This window comes from Lampetra planeri, chromosome 32 (genome assembly GCF_965212315.1).
Source record: "Lampetra planeri chromosome 32, kcLamPlan1.2.h2, whole genome shotgun sequence".
NCBI classification, from domain to species: domain Eukaryota; kingdom Metazoa; phylum Chordata; class Hyperoartia; order Petromyzontiformes; family Petromyzontidae; genus Lampetra; species Lampetra planeri.
Window position 1 is genome coordinate 12081667 of NC_136138.1, and position 22426 is coordinate 12104092.

A 22426-nucleotide genomic window follows, 5' to 3' on the forward strand; every position below is an offset into this window, starting at 1 on the left:
CTTGCGAAATTTCGGCTGCTTCTGTGACAGCTGCTTTGACAGCAGGAGTCTGCCACAGGCACCTTCGTGTGCATGCAGAGGCCTGTTGTTTTATAAACATTTTTCAAGAAACTTGTCAGCTCTAACTTTACTTACTCTTACTTTGCATTATAGGCCTTTTAACCTCTGCTTAACAAACTGTGATGAAAATAATGACACATCCCAAATGGTTGATTCAGCAAGAGCGCAGGCGTCGATACCGTCTTTCTAACAAATGCCATGTTGAGTACGTTTAACATGTTGAGTATGTCATGGATATGCAAGCATGCACAGGGCAGATGGTTTAGCCACTCCTTGCTAATGCAATTGGTGGAAAGGACATACCCAGCGCATTATAATCATGAACCTCCATCACGACTCTGGGGATTACATGTACAGCTTGCTGGAAAGTGATTGTCTCGCGGGTAAATAAATGTGTGGAAAACAATCAACGTATGACCAGGTTCGTTCGACTAATGCCGATCATGTTGCTCGGCATTACCATGAACCTCGCTTGCTCCCCCGTCCGCGGTAATCTCCAGTTGTATATTCCATCTGCCGTGCCTAGGTCATTTGGAATATCATCGTTGTGTTTGTGTTGCACGAGCGTAATCATGTTATGGATGGACTGGCCCCCACCATGCTAATGTGGTATTTACAAAATGACCTCCAGTCCACGGATGCAAATGAGCATTGCTCCAATACTCGTTTGAGCACTGCGATAATTTGATGTCGGCATTAATTGTATCGCTGCACTGTATTTGGAATTCCATTGAGAGACAGATAGAGGATTAGATAGATCTGAGAACATCATCATCAGCCATGATCAGTCCACTGCTGGAAGATGGCCTGCCAAGATACGGCCATCCATTCGATACAATCCACCCAGTACGGAAGCCAGTGGGTGTCCGTTGGCTGCCATACTTCTCACGCAATACTTCCAAAGACTTTTTGGAAAGAACATCTATCCACATGCATGATTTTTCCTAAAAAAATGTTTTACGCCACTACAGCTCCCCTGTGCTTTAAATCAAGTTCGTGTTTTCCTGACGTAATCATAAAGGATCTAACATTATTGAGACTCAGGGATCTGAGCCTGCCCTGGAAAATATGATTGCCTCTTAATTGTCTTATTAAGGGATTCATATGCAATAAATCACTGGCTTTTAAAACGTATCCTATAATTAAAAACATTGAAAGGACAAACGAGATATGTAATTCCCTTTGTGTGCATAAAGCAGTTCCATTGATGGCCACACAAGATTTGACATTAATTCAGGAAGGGCCAGTTTATATTTGCAGGTCGTATATTGTATTGACCCGAAGCGGGCTTTCAGCCAGGGTGCCCTCATAGTCCTGTGGTTGAGATGCTTTGTGTATGCCTATCATTGGATCTGCAATAATAGCTGCAAGCAAATACTTTGTTTTATATTTACTGTTCTGAGTCAATCCAATTCTGGATGAAGGCCTTGACATGCTCCTTGAAGTGACGTGCTTTGCCTGACCATACTTCAGAATCTATATTTGTACTGGAGGAATCCGATGAGTTATAAGGCTATTTTTTTACAGATATCCAATAGTACTTCAGGTTGGTCATTTTTGTATTGTGAAACAGAGAGGGGCAGGACCAGTTCAGACATCACTCGCCGCGGATGATACCTGTGGCCAGGAATCGAATTCCAGGTGTATGATTTTTCTATTAACTCAATCTTAAGCACCTCACTGTTGATGTTAGTCACCAGCCAATAAGCTAATCAAATCCAATTTCGCTTATCTTCCAAGATATGACAAGATCAATCTCGGAGTTGTTGCGAGACATTCTTATTTTTACGTCCAAATAGTAGTATGAGTGATTATAATCAATTATTATTAATTTAATATAATTATAATCAATCAGTATAATCAATGATTACAGTTGCTCACGGTCCACGGATCAAATTGTGCATTCCAGATTTTATTTTTTAAGATCCATGCAAGTTATCCTGTATGTTATATGCTAATGTTATATTTAGGCTAATGGAGCAAACTAATCTACGGATAAGAAATGGGGAATTTTCGTTAGAAACGATACAATACAAATTATCCTGTAAACAATGAATGTCACTGTGAGTTTGCGAATTGAGCCAAGACAATGTGGCCCGTCACGGGGAGAGCGAATAATTACATGCTTCGCAGAAAGCGACGATGAAATATCTCAACGGAGCCTTTTTCCTCCAAACTAATCCTACTGATTGGTACATTTAGCTGTGCAAACTCGCGTGACTCATCTGCGGTTGATGACGTTGACAGTTGCAAGGAGGTTAAATGCGCTGTTGCTCAGCCGGACCATTACATGAGCTATGGGTTCTGCTTCATGGCCGGTTTTGAAATTTCCTCTTTTCATAAAACAGAGAGAGATTTCACTAGACGCTTAGAGAAGTAGCCGGCCAATTTAAATGTCATGATGGCATAAGGGAGAATTTATGTGTTAAAGATGCTGGTCCATTAAGAAGCCCCTGTTGTGGACCCCGCACTGCTGGATGAGGGCCTCCCCACGCCGTGGCGTGCTGGTTTGTCGAGCCTTCGCTTCACCGTGCCGCTCCGTGTCGGCTGAAGGTGGGAAGCATACACGTGGGAGTCGATAAGAAGCAGGAGAGAGATGTATTTCACTGCCCTATGTTGCCTCCAACATATACCCCCTTAGCCTATAATACCTGTTGTGCATGATGGTTGCTCATCGGAGTACCGTTCAGGCTCAGCTGTGCTGAGTTTCTAAGATCTGTTGAGGTCAGATAATTCTTAAATTTATTTTACGAAAGATGACCATTTGGAGAGGGGGGGGGGGGAGCACCCCCACCTTGTTCCAACGCAGCCTCTCCCCACCTTGTGTTTCACATTTGGCTGCACGCGCTGGCTTCGCGTAGAGGTTGCGTCCCCGCTAATCTTGAGACGGGCCGAGAGGGGGGGGGTGTGCCCTCTTTCCCTGCAGTGCTTGTGCAGCCGTGGTGGCGACACGTGTCGGGCCCACTCGCCGCCACCCTGGCCTCGCGTGTGCGTGAGAGCTAGAGACGTCGCTGGATCGATGGGGAATAAGACGGTAATTTTCTGCTCAAATGAGCAATGAGGCATTGGCGTTCAGCCGATGTTTGCTGACCGCCCCGAGCCATTGTTGGACATTCCTCATTCCTATGGCGGGGCGGATTTCTCTATAGGACACAATCAGTGTTGACCTCCCCGCAGAGTGGTATGAATTTGATTGACCCCGGAGAGATGATCGGCTGGGTAAACTCAACCAGGATTTAAACTCAACCTTCTGATTGCCGCCCGCTTGCTGTATCACGGAGCCACAGCGTAGGTCAATGCGTCTCCCGCCCTGTCGCCGTGTATATACTTGTAGCCATCCTCTTGCTTGTAAATTAAATAAGTCGCCATCCTTTTCCCCATATTGATGAGCGCCAGAGTCCAGAGTGCGCGTTGTTTTAACAAATACTGCTGCTTGTAAGCTAATAGGAAACCGATCATAATGTGTTATGTCTGTGGGGATAAAGAACGTAAAGTTATTTATTTAAACTACTACTATACCCACAGGGCTCAGTGAGGATTACACTTTTGTTAATGGTCAAACTTCGTTTATTTAGCGGTGTTTGCGGGCGTGCTTGTCCTCGCCGCACTAGAAAGACTTGGGTTGCTTAATGAAAGGGACTGTCAGATTTAATGGCAGTGCTCAATAGCTGTGCTTAAAAGTGGCCTTTGGGAAGTCAAGAATAATGGTGGGTGCAAGGTTCGCAATTCAATTTTGTTTCTTCATTTGAAGTGCTGTGATGGCAGTGTCAAATAGAACACTGGCATGTGTACACGCGGGGTGTATGCGCCATGCGGGGTGGTGTGTGTATATCTGTGTATAATCTGTGGTGTGTATAATCTGTGGTGTGTGTATAATCTGTGGTGTGTGTATTTGTGTATCATCTGCGTCGTGTCCCGCCGCTGTTCCGCCCGGCTCGCCGTGGTGCGCCTCTCTGCTTGTGCCACGTGGCTCGGCGGGGTGGTGGCTATTGAGATGTGCGTGGTCCACATAAGATGCTCTGATTTGATTTTAACGACTGTTTATACCTGCCTGTTTAGCTGTGGGAACATTGCTTATCAACTCTAACCGTTAATGGATCTGTATATGCGGGAGTGCAGGTCGCTTTACACTATAACAGCCTTAATTTAACTCCCACAAACAGTCATTACGAAATAGCGCCATTGTTACCCTCCTCAATGGCTCCACAGTAACCTCCACAATAACGTTGGCGACATTTAAAGTGAGTAGACGTCTCGCGCTTAGATAACATCTCTCTCTCTCCCGCTACCTGCCACGCTGCGGTGACCCCACAGGTGTTCCCCCAAGTCAGCCCCGTCCCCAGCGAGTGGTACACTGACAACAGCAGCAGCAGCAGCCTCTGTTCTGTACAACATTCAAGAGCCCCTCCAGTGCACCAAATCGTCATTTCTGAAGAAGGGAAACCGATTTTGAGACATTGCAGTCTTTTTTCCTTCTCGTTGATGCAAAAAGACAACCATGTACACACCGTGATTAGTGTTGACCAGAGGAGCCTGTATGTGTGCTCCCTTCTGCAGGGTTGAGCACACGAGAGTGCTTGCCAGGTGTTGTAGGAACGAGGCTGCGAGGTGGCCCAGGGTTTGCCTTGTTGAGTATCCCCCTCACCCCCCGTGCGTGTGGCTTGTCTCTGCGTACTCCGGTTTCCTACCACTTGGCATCTCCTCGTGAATGGTTCTGGCCAAATTGCCCAATTAAAGACCCTCCTGAAAAACAGCCTTGGGACTCGGAAAAGTGCTCCTGAGGAAACAATAGCACTTTATCTTATTAATCTCTTTATCTTATTAATCTCGCTTTGCGTAAGGTATCTGCAACGTCAACAGTAATTCAATGCTGTGCTTCTAATATTACTTATTTCATGTAATTTCGACCCTAAAATACGACCCTTGCAAAGTACATGGCAGTACGTGAGTAACATTATCTGCTGTCTTTGTGTTGCTTTATTTTGCTGGGTTGCTTTAAATATTGAGCGCCAATTGTTTTGACACAACAGTTTGTATGCAGCACATTTTTTATTTACCTTTACAGTTTTGAGATCACATTTCTGTTTGTAATTGCAATTATAATCAAATCTTATTTATTTACCCTGAACCACATTTATTTTGTTTCTCCGTTTATTTGTTTCCTTGTTGCATCTCATTCTACATCTTAAGCTGGGCATTGTTGCTCACTTACAGCTGCGATTATTGTTTTTAAACAATTTTCGACCTGAAACGAATCCTGAGTTTTTTCTTATATGTCGCCTGTGTTTTTATCTTCTACAAGTGGCCCATCGCAACTTACTCGGTTGTGTCAGCATGGGAAGTTCTTCATCCATCTGTGGTTTGAAACTTTTATGAGCCCACGATGACGATGGCGTCTCCAAGCTGAATCGCATCACTTAGTAATACTCATGCATGCTAGGAAGTACTGTTCGGATCACAGCAACAAAATCCCACAAGTAAACACTGGGGTCCGTGGGGAACAGCGGTGCAGCGATTCGTTCTATGCGCTACGAACCCGACCACCCGAGTTCGATTCCCGCTCACGGCCAACACCAGTTACGATTATCTGCGCAAGTCCTAGGCCTCCCCTAGGTCAATGCAGCCTCAAATGAGTGCCCGGTGCGGTGTGTGGTGCTGGCCACCCACCCCCCTTCATGTGCCGTGCCTTTCAAAGGTGCTCGCTAATGGCACTTTCCCAGAAAAGTAAAAGGCTATAAAGGGGAATTTTTGTCTCTGTTAATCTCATTATGCCTTGCATGTCATGCGATTTCACTACTCTGCGTGTTTAACGTACACAGCTTTGTATTAGACGACCAATTCTAAGTGTTGAGTCAAAATTGTGGCCACCTTTCCCAAGCCAGCGGTGTTAGCTGGCTGGCCAGCTACGTCTCTGCCGTGTGTCGTTCACCGCTTCGCCAGTTTGCAATGGGCCATCTGGCTCGCTTCTCACAGCCCCCCCACTCATTCATGTCTGAACAACATCATCGGGGCGTTGTGAGCATTAACAACTGTTTCACAAGAGGGGAGGCTGTTGTCTTCCATGATATCGTCATCCCAATCCCTGTTGCTAAATAGCCAAGGCAAGAGACGGGTCCCACTGTTGTTACACAGCTCTCCGAGGTGTAACACAAATGCCCGGTGGGCTTTTGGCTGATTAACGAAAGGACTGTACAGTAAATCCGTCCGTAATATTCGCGGAGAAATGTTCCTGGAGAACGGCTTGGATATTAAATTCGCAAATATTAACAATTAAAGCTTAGGGTTAGGGGGCATAAACATAGAATCCGTTTTATAATTAAAAACATATTGTACATTATTATGTTTATTTAACTTACCCTCAATAGTGATGAACAGAAACATTTAAAAGTGAAAATATCAAATTATTAATACATTTATATGACACGTTTTCGTAATTCCAAAAACCGGTGAAAGAGAGCGCTGGCGTGAAAACGGTGCGGCGGGAGGAGGAGTGGGCGAGGGGGGGGCAGGAGGGGGGGCAGGAGGGGGGGGAGCAGGAGGGGGGGGGGGAGCAGGAGGGGGGGGAGCAGGAGGGGGGGGAGCAGGAGGGGGGGGGGGAACGGCGGCGTCACGTGGGAACCTCCTCGCTCTCTCGCGGCCCATGCCGCTCCCATGCCGCTCCCATGACTCGCTCATTCTTGTCGGGGAGCAGCACACTCTGCCCAGCTGTGAAAAAGAGCTTTATAGTTCATCGGATTCTTCCAGTATATAATACATATTCTGATTCTGAATACTACAAATACAACTGCGCGAATTTCAAATTGCGCTGAAATAAATGTGTCGCCAGCGTGCAATACCGCGATTGTAATCCCCGTGAACATTCCGGGTTCATGGGGTTCCTTTCTGACTCCCATTACTCGGGGCCCCTTTCAAAAAAGTGGCAGCCCCAACAATCCCTGCCCGGCGTGATGCGCTAATGATGTCATCTAGCCCCGCCCATCACCTCCCGTCCAACGGCACAAGTGAGAACAGGTGGTGACTTTTCTTTGTCTGTGGCCCAGAAATGATTGATTGCAGTACAATAATCAGATAACTCAGTTTCATTGCTGTGGTCAAAATAACGTTTTTGCACGTTAATCTATTTCATTTGGCAAAACCGTTGTAAACTAAGCAGTAGATAAACCAACATCTACGGCCAATTAAATTTTTAGTGTAGAATTTTCAGAGCTGTAAAATGGCACCACCCAATCCCAACTACTTTCGCTTATTGACAGAGTGGCGGTCTTCTTTTTCTTTAGCGAAGAACATCTTGAACAAACATGACCACCGGGCCCTGCGCGGTGAGAATGAGCCATCTGTCGCTGCTGCTGCTGCTGCTGCACTTGTCCTGTACGCCCGGCTAATTCCGGGCCACGCTAATTCCGTGCCTCGCTATCGGCTCACAGGGATTTGAAACGCGCCTCGACACGACGACACATTTATTCAAGATGAATGGCTCAATTACAGCAGAAAAAGTTGTGCAAGACACATTTCTTTTGTTTAGGATACTCAATCATGTGTGATTAAAAATAAAATGAGAGACAGGTTGATGTTTGAATTCATTACAGCGGAGTGCATTTCCATTAATGACTCTGAACCCACCCTGAGCCCGTGGTGGATCCCGGGGTCAGCAGAAGTCCGAGGCATTGGCAGGAACACGGTGTGACCGTTCTGACGATTCCACAGTCCACCATGCCACAAGCACTGTTGACTTGTTATTCCATCTGTCCACCCGGAGCGATAATCGGCCACCTTGACTTTACACCGCGACTGGTAATTGCGACCCTTCCGATTCCGACATGAAGCCGAACGGCAAGTGTAACGAGACAAGCTGACATCACAACGGAGCCATAGAGCACAACCGCATGGTGGCACTTGCGGTTGCGAGTCACGCACTCTGCAAACACTGCAAGTCCATGACCCGTGGGAATCGAAACGACAACCGTGACTTAAAAGACAGGTCCGAACGGTGGTGTCTTTTAGATCGTGTGCTGCTTGATGGTAATCGTCTGTGGCGGTCGCCTGCGGGGCTGCTGTGGCGGCTCACTCGCCCGCGCGCCCGTGCGCTGGTGACGCTTGGTGCAGGTGTCTGTGAGCGCTCGCCACGACAGATGTGATGGCCGCAAGCTGCTATGCCTGCCTGGCTTGCGAATCTTATCAGCTGCTGGTGTTCTGGGCGAACGCTAAACAGAGCCCGGCAAAGTGTATGTATAATGCATGACTCATTAGGCTGTCAGAGGTAGGGGTGCTTCTTATAGGGGCTGTTGTTGTTGCTGCAAATGATTGGTCAGGTGTGCGGATTGATGCCTGGAATCTATCGATTTAGATGTGGAGTCGGTGGATTCTGTTGTTAGTGAGTCTGTGTCATTGCTCAGCTGCAGGGACATGTTAAAAACACATCATGACATGTTAAAAACACATCATGACGTGTTGTTACGACACATTGTGAGCTATGAAATAAACAAACCCTATATCTATGGGATCTTGATGTGAGTATCAAAAGGATGATAAAATAAGAATAGGCTTGACTCTCTCTGGCAATAAAACAGGAGGTGTTAAGATGTTCAAACACCAAATAATGACATATTGCTAGGCATCATGTCTCTGCAAATGATGTGCATGGTCCAGAATCGAACCCAGACGTCCAGGAACGTAAAAGAGACATGCTGTATTATTTACATCCTTTATTTTCTTAAACGTTGTCGTGAAACTTTTTCAATGCCATTATTTTCATGCCTCATTTAAAGCATGGCACGTGACCTTAATTTACACACTCCTCTTTCGGCTGGAGGCAAGGCCAGTCGTCGCACAGGATGAAAGGAAATCTCTTCGCGTACGTTGCATCGTTAAGATGGAGCTGTTTTTACACTTGTAGTTAAGATGCAAAACTTTGCATGCATTTCAACGTTACAGGTGGCCGTTACATTAGGGGTCCGGACACTCAACATAAATGCGTCTGCTATTGCTCGTGGCTAAATTGAGCAGCGGGTGAGCGAGACGAAGGGCAATGCATCACAGCCACGTGGCTTTGTCTTGCTTTGTTGCTGGTTATGTGTATGAACAACTCGAAATAAAGCAGCCTTATCTCTGCTTAGGGGGCAGTCTCGTCCACAATGGTATGATTATTAAGCCTTGCTATTTACCCTGAAACGGAGATAAGGTAATGAATGTTCTGGTTTTAAGTCAAATTTACACCCAAGGCAAGCCCTAAGGTCCACAACGGATTGTGAGATTAATTTCAAATCCAGTAGAGCATCGTGGACATGGTGTAAGTTTGACTTTGGCTTTCCCAAAAACCTTTTGGTGATTTTCTAATTTCTGTCGTGGTGGGTGCTGGGGGTAAAGTCGCCCGCAGTTCTCTCCGTGAAACGGTAACATCGTGGCCCCGGGGCCCCGAGCAGGCCGTGCGCGTGAATCGAAGGACACGGCCGACCGCTCCGTGCGATGGGAATACGAGAGCGGCGACGCCGCACAACCTCGCGATGCACTGCGAGTTTCGGCGGTGGCCATGCGAGCGCTCAAATGAAGCAGCCTGCGGTCCACGCTGACGCCGTACAGTGACACGTTCAGACACCTTCAGAGCGCGGTCGTGTAGAGAGAGAGTGTGTGTGTGTGTGCAGTACGTTGTACCATCGCAGTGACCCAGGTTTAATTTCTGGCCATGTTCAGTACAAGTAGAAAATTGGTGTGTGAACCTGTTCCTGGCCTCATCGCTGTCAAAATCAATAACTATCTTCCATACCATTTCGTATGTATGTATGTATGTTGGACTTATTTCGCACCCGTACGTAGCCAACCTAACGGTTAGGGTTGGGGTAGGGGAGCGTTAGGGTTGGGTAGAGTTGGGGGTAGGGTTAAGTTAGTCTTTTAACCATTCCTAAGCCTTGTGGTCAATGCGGGTTGGTGAAGGGGGGGGGGGACAGAACTGGCTCTGATATTACTTACCGCCACGTTGGCTGTGGCCGTAAATCAAGCGATGGGTCGCCATTGCTTGACTTATTCGACCACTTTGGCCGACCCTCACCATGCTGGTCAGTGGAGGCGAGTGCACTCGGCAGGCACAGACCTGCTTAGCTTCTGACTAGAGAGGCTCAGCTGCATTCCGTGTGATTTGATCAGTGTCGATGTATCAGTGTAGGTATTCAAAATAAAGCCATTTTACAATAAACCCAAACCAAGACAAGCATCTGCTGAGTGTATAATAAGCATGCTGTGCTAGCATCAGTATACAGAGTGTTTCAGAAAAATGGACCAGATTTGAAATCGCTATATCTCTGCAACCACGAACCGCCCGTGAATGCAACTCTTACCACTTGAAAGTGCGGGGCATAGAGTTTCAAATGAGTACCGCTCGATGCCTCTCGCAGCGCACAAACAGCCCCTAGCCTCAGTCATTCGCAAGACGGTGACCCCGCCAACACAAGGGGCGTTTTGCGTTCTGCAGTTCAGCGAGACTGAATCCGTAATTGCGGTGCAGCGTGCGCTTCAACGGCGTTTTGGAATTGATCCGCCGATGTCAAAGAGCATTCGTCGTTGGTACCGACAATTTGAGGAAGCGGGCTGCTGTTGATGTAAGGGGAAGAGCACAGGGCGACCACGCACCTCAGAGGAAAACGTGAGAAGAGAGGCGTTTGGGACGAATTCAACTATCGTCTCGATGTTGTCTGTACAGCAGGTGGAGGGCACATAGAGCATTTATAAAATGGTTAGTAAAACTTGATAACTCATGAAACCGTTTGTAACTTTTTGTGTAATTGTAATATGTTGCCATCGTGATATATACTGCTTTGAAATTGGGTCCATCTTTATTAAACACCTTGTGTATAGCTGCTGCCAGCACACTTTCCCCTGTGGTGTGTGTGTGTGTGTCTAAATGGGGAATGTGTATGTGTGTTCCCGCAGTCTGACTACCGATACCAGTACACGGAGTGCGATGTGACGGGCGGGCGTTGGCGCGTCGCCGTGCCGCACTCCCCGGGCGCCTGCACGGGGCTCCCCGAGCCCGTCAAGGGGACCGAGTGCTGTAAGTCTTGAAGAGCGTTCGCACCGCCATTGAGCCTGCGTGCGCATCGGAGTCGGTCATTGCGTGTGGCAAGTTCATTCGCCTGCAAGGGATGACATAAATTCATTTACGTCGTTTTTTTATGAGAATGTTCCTATTGTTGCTTCTCCGCACCCTCTCTCTTCTTTCTCTCGCCCTCTTGTCATCTCCCGTCTCCTTTGTCTCCTCCTCAATCTCCCATCTCTGAATTGAGCTCTTGTCTCTCGCATCCACCACCTCTTTGCTCAACTCTAATTTGTTTAACGCTTCCTCTTCTCGCTCTTCGATGTTCCTATTGCTGTGCTGTGCCTCTCCTATCCTCCATCTCCTACCTGTCTTCATTTCCTATTCTTCTATTTTCACCAATTCTTTGTCTTTTTCCCCTCTTGCCACTCCTCGTTCTCCTTCTCTTAATAATGCCTCTCCTATTCATCCTTCCCACTCATTCTCATCCTTTCTCCTCTTCCCCCACATCTCGTGCTCCTATTTAACGCTCTTCCTCCAACTTTTTCCTGCTCGTCTCCTTCAAAGCTTTCTCCACCCGTTTTTCTTTCTTTTTGTATCAATTGGTCGGAACACTTCACTCCCCCCCCTCTCGCCCCCATGCCTCGCCAGCATTCTCGTGCGGGCCGGGCGAGTTCTTGCAGATGCTGCAGCAGGCGTGCGAGCGGTGCCGCGCGGGCTCCTACTCGCTGGGCGACGGCGTCCTCTTCGACGAATGGGACGCCGTGCCGCCAGACTTCCTCAACATGGCCGCCATGGCCTCCGTGGAGGACGGGCCCGACACCCCCGTCGAGAACTGCACACAGTGAGCCGCTAGCCAGGGTCTCCTCCACACCTGGATTAGGCCTACGCTCTTCAACGCCTGGGTTAGGCTGGGAGCTACGAGGTCTGGGTTGGGCTTAGCGCTACTCGGGGCTACTAGGCCAGGGTTAGGGCTACTAGGGGCTACTAGGTCTCGTTTAGGCTTAGGGCTACTAGCACGTTGTACTGCTATAATATGGTATGCGAGACCCTTGCAAATCGCAAGTTTATACTGGTAGAAACGAAGTGGACCAGACCACCAATAGATTAATGTGTCCGTCCGTCCGCGTCCGTCCGTTCGTCCGCGTTTGTCCGTCCGTCCGCCCGCGTCCGTCCGTCCGCGTTTGTCCGTCCGTCCGTCCGTCCGCGTCCGTCCGTCCGCGTTTGTCCGTCCGTCCGTCCGCGTTTGTCCGTCCGTCCGTCCGTGTATCAACATCGCCCCCTACTGCAAACACTTGGCATGACCCTGTCCGACAACATGGCCGCCCTCTCCCCCTGCAATCTGTGAATTAAACAAGATGGCCGTCGCTTCCGGCGCATCACGGCAAAACTTTAAACTTCGCTTCAAAATTACTTTACTGAAACGCAGCACGTTTATTTAAAAAATTACTTTACTGAAACGCAGCACGTTTTTTTAACACAGAGACAAGAAACATTTATTAACACAGAGACGAGATACATTTAATCGCCTTATTTGTGCACGAAAAGCACGGCGCGAGGCCTAGTGCGGCAGGCTTCGCGAGGCCTAGTGCGGCAGGCTTCGCGAGGCCTAGTGCAGAAGGTGGTGGTGGGTGGTGGTGGTGGGGGGTGGTGGTGGGGGGTGGTGGTGGGGGGTGGTGAGGGGTGGTGGGGGGTGGTGGGGGGTGGTGAGGGCTGGTGGGAGGGCTGGTGGGAGGGGTGGTGTTAAGGGTGGTGTTGGGGGGTCTTTAAATCTCACAGCGTTTCTTGTCAAAACAAACACTTTTAATTAACGTTACATTAGAATACAGTAATTTTTTCTTTAACTCCTCTATACCCGGTCGATATCTCTGTACCGGTACTAAGTATTATTCCTACCAGCCCACCCCGCAGGGTCCTGTTCTTCCGCGGTTTCGACTGATCGCGGGCAACTTCTTTGTGCTCCAAGTTAACTATTTCAGGAGCTTTGGCCATTCGTGGGTATACTGTACCCAGAAGTCCTGTATCATTGGCTGACCCCGTGGTGCGGGGCGGGCGAGGAACGCGAGGCAGTCGGTGGCACCTCAACCTTAGCCGCCGGCCTTCATAGGTGCCACTCGCTAACAGCACTTGCCTCAACGGTATGTTAAGGCTGTCTGGGGGGGATCTTTGTGCTTGTGTGGCCCGCAGCTCTGGCTGGACTCCCAATGGCGCCGCGATCGTGTCCAACCAGGACGAGTGCACCGCGTCGCTCGTCTACGCCGTCAACCTCAAGAAGCCTGGCGAGTTGGTCTTCGAGTACCAGTACCCAGATGCCGGCCTCTTCTTTGAGTTCTTCGTGAGTACCCGGTTCCGTGCCCTCCCAGTCTCCCACAAGGCTCGCACAGGGAGAGTGTCACATGAATACACAGTTTTGTTTAGTATCGTATGATGTGTCTATTGCCCATACTGCGTTGTTTTGTACATTGTATTTGGACTCACGCATTGTCATCTCTTGTCTGCAGGTTTCTTGTCATCTCTGTTTCTTATTTGTCTCTGATCTCACTGAGCGGTAACTCTTTGTGCCCCAGTGAGCCATAGCTCCCAAGTGGTCCATAGCTCCATGCCAGTTTCATGTCCCTCGGGCCACTCTTCATAACGAGCACCGGGCGTAGTACACATCATAGCAAGGCCGTAATTATAATATATATTGGGGAGGACACATCCCCCCCAATATTAAAATATGCTCAAAATGTCTCCCCCAATATATTGCTATCAAAAATATTTAAAAATCATCATTGCTATGTTATGTAAATAAATACAACTATTTGCTAAACCTTGACCACAATATCTGGACTTGTCTTCATATAACAATGGATAGATTTATGTTTATATTATTGTGGTTATGGTTGTACTTTATTAATCCCTAATCTCTGCCATTCCATGCAATGAAACAAGAAAGGTAAAAAAAGATAAAACAGAGCAATGTAATAGAATACACTATTAGACATTGTAAAAAATAAATAAAAAGCCCATGCCACGTGTTAGTGCATTTTTTTTATATTTTAGGCAGGAAATGAGTTTTCAAATTTAGATATTTTTTCTGCGTTGGGACTCCCAGACCCCCTGGAAGATTTGGTCCCCCCCAATGTTGACTCCATGGCTACAGCTTTGTATCATAGCAATGGTACAACTGACAAGAATGGTATTTGGTACGTGCTCCAGTGTGCTTGTGATAGCTAAATAAACACGTGCTCAATGCAAGGCCAGAGAAGCATGTTGTTAACAGTTAATAATGATTGTCTTGGTACTCCGTCAGGGTCATGTGTTGGGTAATCTTAGAGCTTGCCACACTGGACCGGTTTGGTCATGACAGGTGACAATGCTGTCTGGAGCAGCTGTGCTGGGAAAGTGTGCCCAGGTTTGTTTACAGTTCCCCATGAGTTAAAACAAATGTGTAGGGCTCAATCGGATATGCAACCTGCCTTGGCTCCTTTGTGTAATAGAAGGCAAACAATCACAGATGCTTAGTTAAGTAAAGATAAGATACATTCCATGGAGGACGGTGGGGGGAAGGTTATTTACATGAAGTTTGCAATTGTTTTTCCTACATTCAAATCTTTTTAGAATTGTAAATTAAATATACAGTTTTGGATCTGGCTGTGCTGTGGTTAGTGTTCTTGAATCTTAATTGGGAAACGTTGTGAGTCCAAAATCGGGCTCAGGCTCAGTTCATTGCCTCCACCGTCTGTCTGTGGGATGAGGACCCCGCTGTGGGAAGTCCGCAGCGGTTGTCCTATGGAGAGCACGACACCTGTCATGGGAATGTGGAATTTTGGTATTCGCTCGCCATCCTCCAAAAGCCAGCAGTTAAATCGCTCGTCGGTCAAATCCATACAAAAGAAGATCAGTGACGATGCCTCCTTAGGCTTTAGAATCTATTCGTTGATGAATCCATGCATTGTTTCACCCCACTGAGGATGGTGAGCAGTGAAGCTCCGTAGACTCTCACCTGCTTGACTAAAGGGGGCACTGCATTGATGCTCGCTGACAAAGCAGCTGCCGCCGCTGCGCCGTGCCCAGCGCCGCCGCCGCCGCCACTAATGGTGTTTTGACAAAAACAAAGTGCGTCTGAGTGCGGCGCTCTCTTAGGAACAAGCGTGCGGTGCGTCGGCACCATCGCGTCCCAGTCGGAGTGCACTTCTGTCTCTGCAGCGATCGCGGTCCCAGCTCTGTGAGATGACTTGCCTGCAGCTCGGGGTGGTCACGTGACCATAACACAGCAAGACGAGGTTGTCCGCTGCTCTTTTTGGTGCATTTTTAAGCTTTTACTGTTGATCGTTTTGGTTTATGAATCAAGCTTTTGCACAAACCGTTTTATCATTTGTTACATGTCCTTAGAGGAGCTGCATTTTGTATTTCTGTGTGGGACGAGGGTGCTGTGTTTCAGAACCATCATATCGAAGATCGCATTGCAGGTATTTTCTGCAGTGTCAGCATTTTGTGCTCTCAGTGGGATAACATCCCTCGAGTTGAGTGTGGCCGTGTAATACAAAACTCATGAGCAGAGAAAAATCCCAATATATACGTTCAATAACCAAACAGTGATGTCAGTGTAGATGCTTACTTATGTACTCCGAGCACTCCATCACAGGTTGGAAGCCCTGGTAGCCACACGCGTTCTTGCAGAGGAGGATTACAGTGTTAGAGACTCTCCATGTAGCCCCACAAACTCGCGTGGCCGTTTGGCCGTCACTTGGTGAACAATCTCCGAGCACAGTGTGAGGGAGTTCCGCCCTGCTGTGTAAAGGATTAAAAGGCCACTTGAAGGATATTTCAGGAGAAGTTCTGTGAAGAAAATCTTCCACCGGCCATTCTCCGACACGTGGGTCACTCCCGCTCTGTGAGATTTCCGAATGGCCAAAAGCAATTTTTGGACATGAAAAATAAATGGCAAAAAATCAACGTCCACACGCGCGCTTGCACGTATGCACAGATGAGCATATTACACGCTGCCCTGGTGGGAAGGACACATGTTCTTGTGGTGGCAGCCAGAGCCTGTGCTGGTGGTGGCAACATGCTGCACTTTCTTTGCGGGTGCACTTCCACTGAGCAAAGAATGTCAGCAAGCCGAACAAGCATCGACTATCTCCCCGTTCCATCGTCTGCCACCTGCAGGCCATGCGGAGGCATATAAATGACGTGATCCGGCCCGTGTTCACAACACAATCCAATTTCTATTTTTAAAGTGTCCGAATGCAAACAAAAAAACCACAGCTCGTGATTGTATCTACACAGTGTGGTTCTTACTCTGAAGCTTCACATTCAATCTACCCTTCATGTAGAATGCGGGTTTGGAGATGAGGGTTATATTGGTGCGCGAAGCGGAACCTTCGACGCTCGCACTGATTGTTGCAAGTTCCAAATCGGCTCGGCCGCTCACCGACTCGTCCCCTCGTTGGGGTTGTCCTGCACCACATTATGGGAAATCGACCATTTTTGTCCTTGGGAGAGAACGGTATCTTCAGGAGCAAACCGGCAGATGTCTTGCAGAACAACCACTTGGTCCGATCTGAAAACACGTTGGGCAGATATCTATATTTGCAGTATACATATACACAGCACAATCGTGAAAACACGGAGCGGTCACTAAAGAAGGCTGTGGACACCCAATGGGTGAACGGGAGGCCGCCGTCCCGGGGTGCGCTGGCGACGCAACATGCCGAGGGGGCCTTTCTCCGCGGTGTTGGCGAGTTGGCGCTTCGGCCGCGCTCTCCAGACGGACGTCAAGACGCGGGGCGGAGTGTGACGAGAAGAAATTCTCTCTCCCTTCCTGCCCCCATCGCCGGGAGCCTCGAGAACGCGACGCTGCTTACAGGGGGGCCGACATCGTGGGGGGGGGGGGCTATTTACTTCGCCATTGCTCGCCAGTGTCACCGCAGGGCTGTCGGTGACTTTGCCTGCGAGATTTGTGGATGGATCTCCATTCGGGGCAGTCAGCAGCTCGTCACCTTGCCGTCAGAGTCGGTCCCAGAATACTGTATGGCGTTGGAGCTCCTACATCCGAAGCCACTTTTATAAGACGTCTTTATTGACACGAGGGGAAGACCTTTCATATGACCTGCAAGCAATGCTCATCACGTCAATCAAACTGAAACTTGTCTTACTCTGTAAACCTTTATTGAGTCAAAAACTCACACTGTCGCTGTGTTTTTGTGTTGTGGTGAGCTGAGAGCCTCAACTCACTGTACCTGACAGCCCAGTTTTTGTCTGGAGGCCGCCGTTCGTCTTGGAGATTATTTATATTATTTTTCTGCTAAAAATGTCCAAATGATAAGACACTTTCTTGAGATATCATTTGTGATGGCCTGGTCACTTCTGAAAAATAAGTTAATACCTCGGTGGCCTCTGCCTTGTAGGATGGGGATGGTTTCATTTTATTTGTTTGTGTTTGGGTGATTTGTTTACTTATCTTGTACTTGGCACTCCTATCGTGTTGTATTGTTGTTATTGTATTGTTGTTGTTGTATTGTTGTTGTATTGTTGTTGTTGTAATGTTGTTGTATTGTTGTTGTTGTATTGTTGTTGTTGTATTGTTGTTGTTGTGTTGTTGTTGTAATGTTGTTGTTGTATTGTTGTTGTTGTATTGTTGTTGTTGTATTGTTGTTGTTGTATTGTTGTTGTTGTATTGTTGTTGTTGTATTGTTGTTGTTGTATTGTTGTTGTTGTATTGTTGTTCTTGTTTTAACGTTCCTATCCAGCCCTACTGGACATCTGTGAAAAAGAGCTTTATAGCTCATAGGATCTCTCCGGTATAAATAAATATGTAGATTCTGATTCTTTGTACGCTGGGTAACAGTAGCGCTGTCTTGGTGCTCTGGCTCAGTGTTCGCAGCCAGAGGCGTCCAGGGACATAACGCGCACACACAACACTCATAGATAGCTGCACCAATAGCCTCCTTAACAATAAGGCTTACAGCCAAAAATGGGGCAACCGAGAGAGCTAATGCTGCATATCTACCGTCGGAAATATGTATTGCTTTGTCTTAATAGGCCAATTTATGACTGTTCCCTATAAATTTGGAGCCACATTGTAGCCAATAAATGAGCTTTAACAGCAGGCAAAGGTGTGATCGCAGGCAGCAGGAAATCACGACTCTTATTGCCCATCATACCACTCCTGTTGTGATGTGTTTTCTCATCTTTTACAGAAAGTGTTGGGTTTGAATGGGCTATTAAAGCACGGCATTAACAGACTTTCTATACTGTAGAGACTTGCCGCAGGTCCTTTAGGCTCCTTCAGGAGGGGACTGCATTTGGAGACTCTCTTCGAAGAGTGCTATGCATGTGGGAGGAAAGTTGGCTACCCGGAGAAAACCGATGTGCACACGGGGAGAACGTTCAAACGCTTATAAAGAGCCACTCGCTAAGCCACCTTGCAACCAGACTGGGTTTGAGAGATCCACAGCACGCGATGGAATTTTCATGGCTCGCCACCCCCGACTCCAAAGCACCGGGTTGAGTAACCACATCTTCCGAGTGGACTTTAACCGCATTTTGGTTAAACCCAGTTTCACCGCGTGTGGTTACACCACCGCGTGCGGCTTCGCGGTGGTGCCGTACGGCGCGCCGCTGCGTCTCGCACTGCACCGCGTGGGGTGCCGTTCGCCGTCGTGTTCCGACGTTGCGCTCTGCCTGCTGGGAGCTCCTTGAGGAGGCCACGTGGCTCGGTGCCAAAACCACACGCGGTGCGGCGTGGAGCCGCTCATCCAGATTCTCAGCTGTAGGGAGTTGATGGAATCAGCCTGGCTACCGCTGACTGTATGGAAATACAATATTGGCTTTGTATCTTTGTTTACAAAACCAAGTGTTGTACACTCACAGCCCCTGGTCATACCAAGTGTTGTACACTCACAGACCCTGGTCATACCAAGTGTTGTGCACTCACAGCCCCTGGTCATACCAAGTGTTGTACACTCACAGCCCCTGGTCATACCAAGTGTTGTACACTCACAGCCCCTGGTCATACCAAGTGTTGTACACTCACAGCCCCTGGTCATACCAAGTGTTGTACACTCACAGCCCCTGGTCATACCAAGTGTTGTGCACTCACAGCCCCTGGTCATACCAAGTGTTGTGCACTCACAGCCCCTGGTCATACCAAGTGTTGTGCACTCACAGCCCCTGGTCATACCAAGTGTTGTACACTCACAGCCCCTGGTCATACCAAGTGTTGTGCACTCACAGCCCCTGGTCATACCAAGTGTTGTGCACTCACAGCCCCTGGTCATACCAAGTGTTGTGCACTCACAGCCCCTGGTCATACCAAGTGTTGTGCACTCACAGCCCCTGGTCATCGACTGCTGGATGAGTGCCTCCCGAACCCGTGCAGGTCGTGGCGGTTATTTGACCATACTTCACCACGCTTGGGTCAGTGCCGATTGGTGAAGATGGGCAACATAGATGTGTGAGCATAGAAGTACAGCACAACAACCTATGTTTCTGCACTCCCGTCTGCTGCCCCCAACACAGCGCTGCATCCTATAATACCTGTGACACCTGGCGGTCGCGACACGTGGCACAGCACGGGGTCACTTGGCGATGGGCTTCGTTGTAGAAGACGACACGCGTCAGATTTCTCAAGGGCTTGTATGCGACTGCAAGTCAAGACGCGAGTGGGGTTGGTGGGGGGGGGGGCGACTCGCGTGCGAAGATGCGGCGACTTGCATATCGGGAGCGACGACGTTTACCACAGCGAGAGTCTTGCGTGCCCGTGCCCACAGATGCAGAACGACCAGTGCCAGTCGCTCACGGAGGAGCAGGAGCAGAAGTGGATGCCTCGCACGGACCGGGGCCAGTGGCTGGAGCACCGGGTGCGTGCGTGTGTGTGTGCGTGTGTGCGTGCGTGTGTGTGTGCGTGCGTGCGTGTGTGCGTGCACGCGTGTGTGTGTGCGTGCGTGCACGTGTGCGTGTGCGCGTGTGTGCGTGCGTGCGTGCGTGCGTGTGTGTGTGCGTGTGTGTGCATGCGTGCGTGCGTGTGTGTGTGCGTGCGTGTGCGCACGTGGGTGCAGCCCGCGTTGGTACCAGCGACAGCGACGGCACCCGCGACGTCGTCATCCGGCATCGCTGCTGCTGTTACTATCATCATCACCGTCGTCATCAATACCATCGTCTTTATTGTCGTCAACACCATCATCATCGCACTTACCACTCATTATCACCCATTAGTATCACCATCGTCAACAAGCATAAACACACTTACCAATGTCAATATCTTCATCACCACTGTGAGCACCAACACCATCACCATCACACTTGCCACTGTCAGTATGTAAGTATGAATTTATTATAACAATAACTGGCTCTTCGTGCAAGAGTTTCCCCTCGAACACGATGTATAACACAATGGGCTCCTGTCCGCACGATTCACTATAATCTATGGGCACCTCCGTGTCACGTGGTAGCGGTGGTGCAGCGCGCTAAGCGTGAACCCGGCGACCCGAGTTCTATTCCTGCTCATGGCCACCAACCCCAGTGACGAATATCTGTACCCGCCCTGGGCCTCCCGTAGGTCGACTCGGCCTCAAATGAGTACCCAGTGCGGTGTGAAATTGACCATTGCCACTAGGGAGACAAAGACCTGTGGTTGTGGTTCTAGCCACCCAACCCCTCGTGTGCCGTGCCAGGCTTCTCTAGGTGCTGCTCGCTAACAGCTCCACGGGGCGTCTCTGTCTCCACGGTGCAGGTGGCCCTGCAAGTGGGGAACAACGTCGTCTACTGGCGCACCACCGGCTACCTCCTGGAGAAGGTCCCCAAGCCGGTGATGATTCGACGCATCTACATCACGGGTAACTCAAGCCTCGACCTCCCCTCCGCACACATGGTCCCACTGTGCGTCGTCGGCAGAGCGGCCCCCGGCTCTTCGGGAACGCCGTGCGGCTCCGCTGTCGTGCTGTGGCCAGCCTGGTGCGACGGCTGCAGGAGAGCCGTCGCCCCGCACTCGGAAGGGTGCAAGTTCCAACCTGGTCACGGGGAGACTCGCTCCATTATCTCAATTGGGTCAATAAAGTGAACATTGGTTGTATTAAAAAAACATTGGCCCTGACATAGCAATGTGGAATTTCAATGACTTGCTCAGGGCTGCCAATGGAAATGAGTAGAGTCGTGTTGCCGATGTTATTTCTGTTAGAGTGGTTGGTTTGTCGTCCTTCCACTGCACCTCCAGTGAGCACGGTTGACCACGTACGGTGTGAAAGAAGTTCTGCTCACATTACATGTTTCAGTCATCGACTACCCTTGCGGTTATCTGTTCAATTACTCGCTTAGTCGGAGCACACGCGAATAGTTGGGAATAAATCGTTCCCTACCTCCAGTGTCTTATTCTATAGCCTCAAGAGGCAGCAACATCTGTGTTGAATACCTACTCACATGTACCATCCTCAGCATTTGTATGCCATGTTCATATTGAGTGCGCTTCTTTAACATAATCAAAACAAAGGTGTGCTTTAGGTGTTACTGGTCCCAGTTTAGTGTATACAAGGCACATAAACAGTAAATATTTTAAGTACAGTATGTTGAGGATGGAAAGCTTAAGAGTCTTATTTAACCGCGTCTCTTTATGGACTGGACAAAAAATATTAAAACTATTTACCGCTGAAATGGATTTGACCCAACACTGATCTGTTTACAGCCCAGAGCCAGCGGTGGAAGTTCCACATTCCTACTTGAAAGAGTGATTCTTTGAAAAGGAAATGTACCAACTTGATAAAAAAACCATACATTTCCATTTACAGTATATGCAAAATGCCCACATTTTTAAAGAGATACTGTGTTGTCAACTATTTGAATAGTAAATTCTACCAGATATCTGCTTTGGCACCTGCTGGCCAAGCCAAACTATTCATGCATATAAAATATATTCATGGCATATGCAAAATATGTAAACCAAGTTATTAAAAAAAATTGCCATTTTATTTAAAGTTACAAGGCATTCCAACTTTTCAGAGTAAATGCCACGAGGTCTGTGTTGCATTACTCGCTGGTGAAGCCACTGCGTCGATCAGGATCCCGGTTCTTTTGTCAAGTTTGACTTTTTAGGGTTCCTTTTTTCGTCTTCGTTTGACAGAACCGTCCCAAAGTCTCTCGTGACCAAGAACGAGCCGCGTTGCCAACGCGCTCCGTTTCACTTGTTTCCTCCCAGATGTGAATCTGCACCGAGAGCTTTTGTGTGGAATGAATGAATGTGGCTCGTCACGCTCGGGAACATTTCGCCGATCGGCAGGTCACACGTGGTGGGGTAGAAGTGTTACAAGATGTCTGGCCAGCGTGAAAGAGTAGGCCAAAACTCCCTCAAGGGGTTCTCTAGAG

General features: G+C 48.6%; 1 protein-coding gene across 3 annotated transcripts in view; it reads left to right on the forward strand.

The window, feature by feature from the left end:
• Positions 1-22426, forward strand: part of LOC144729483 (endosome/lysosome-associated apoptosis and autophagy regulator family member 2-like) — a 54146-nt gene that overhangs the window by 11859 nt on the left and 19861 nt on the right. The window contains exons 2-6 of one of the 3 annotated variants that reach the window (XM_078609812.1): positions 10981-11101; positions 11735-11927; positions 13271-13418; positions 19843-19932; positions 20805-20907. In XM_078609812.1, coding sequence (XP_078465938.1) covers positions 10981-11101; positions 11735-11927; positions 13271-13418; positions 19843-19932; positions 20805-20907 — 655 coding nt within the window. The other 2 variants (XM_078609814.1, XM_078609813.1) reach the window with 2 other exon arrangements.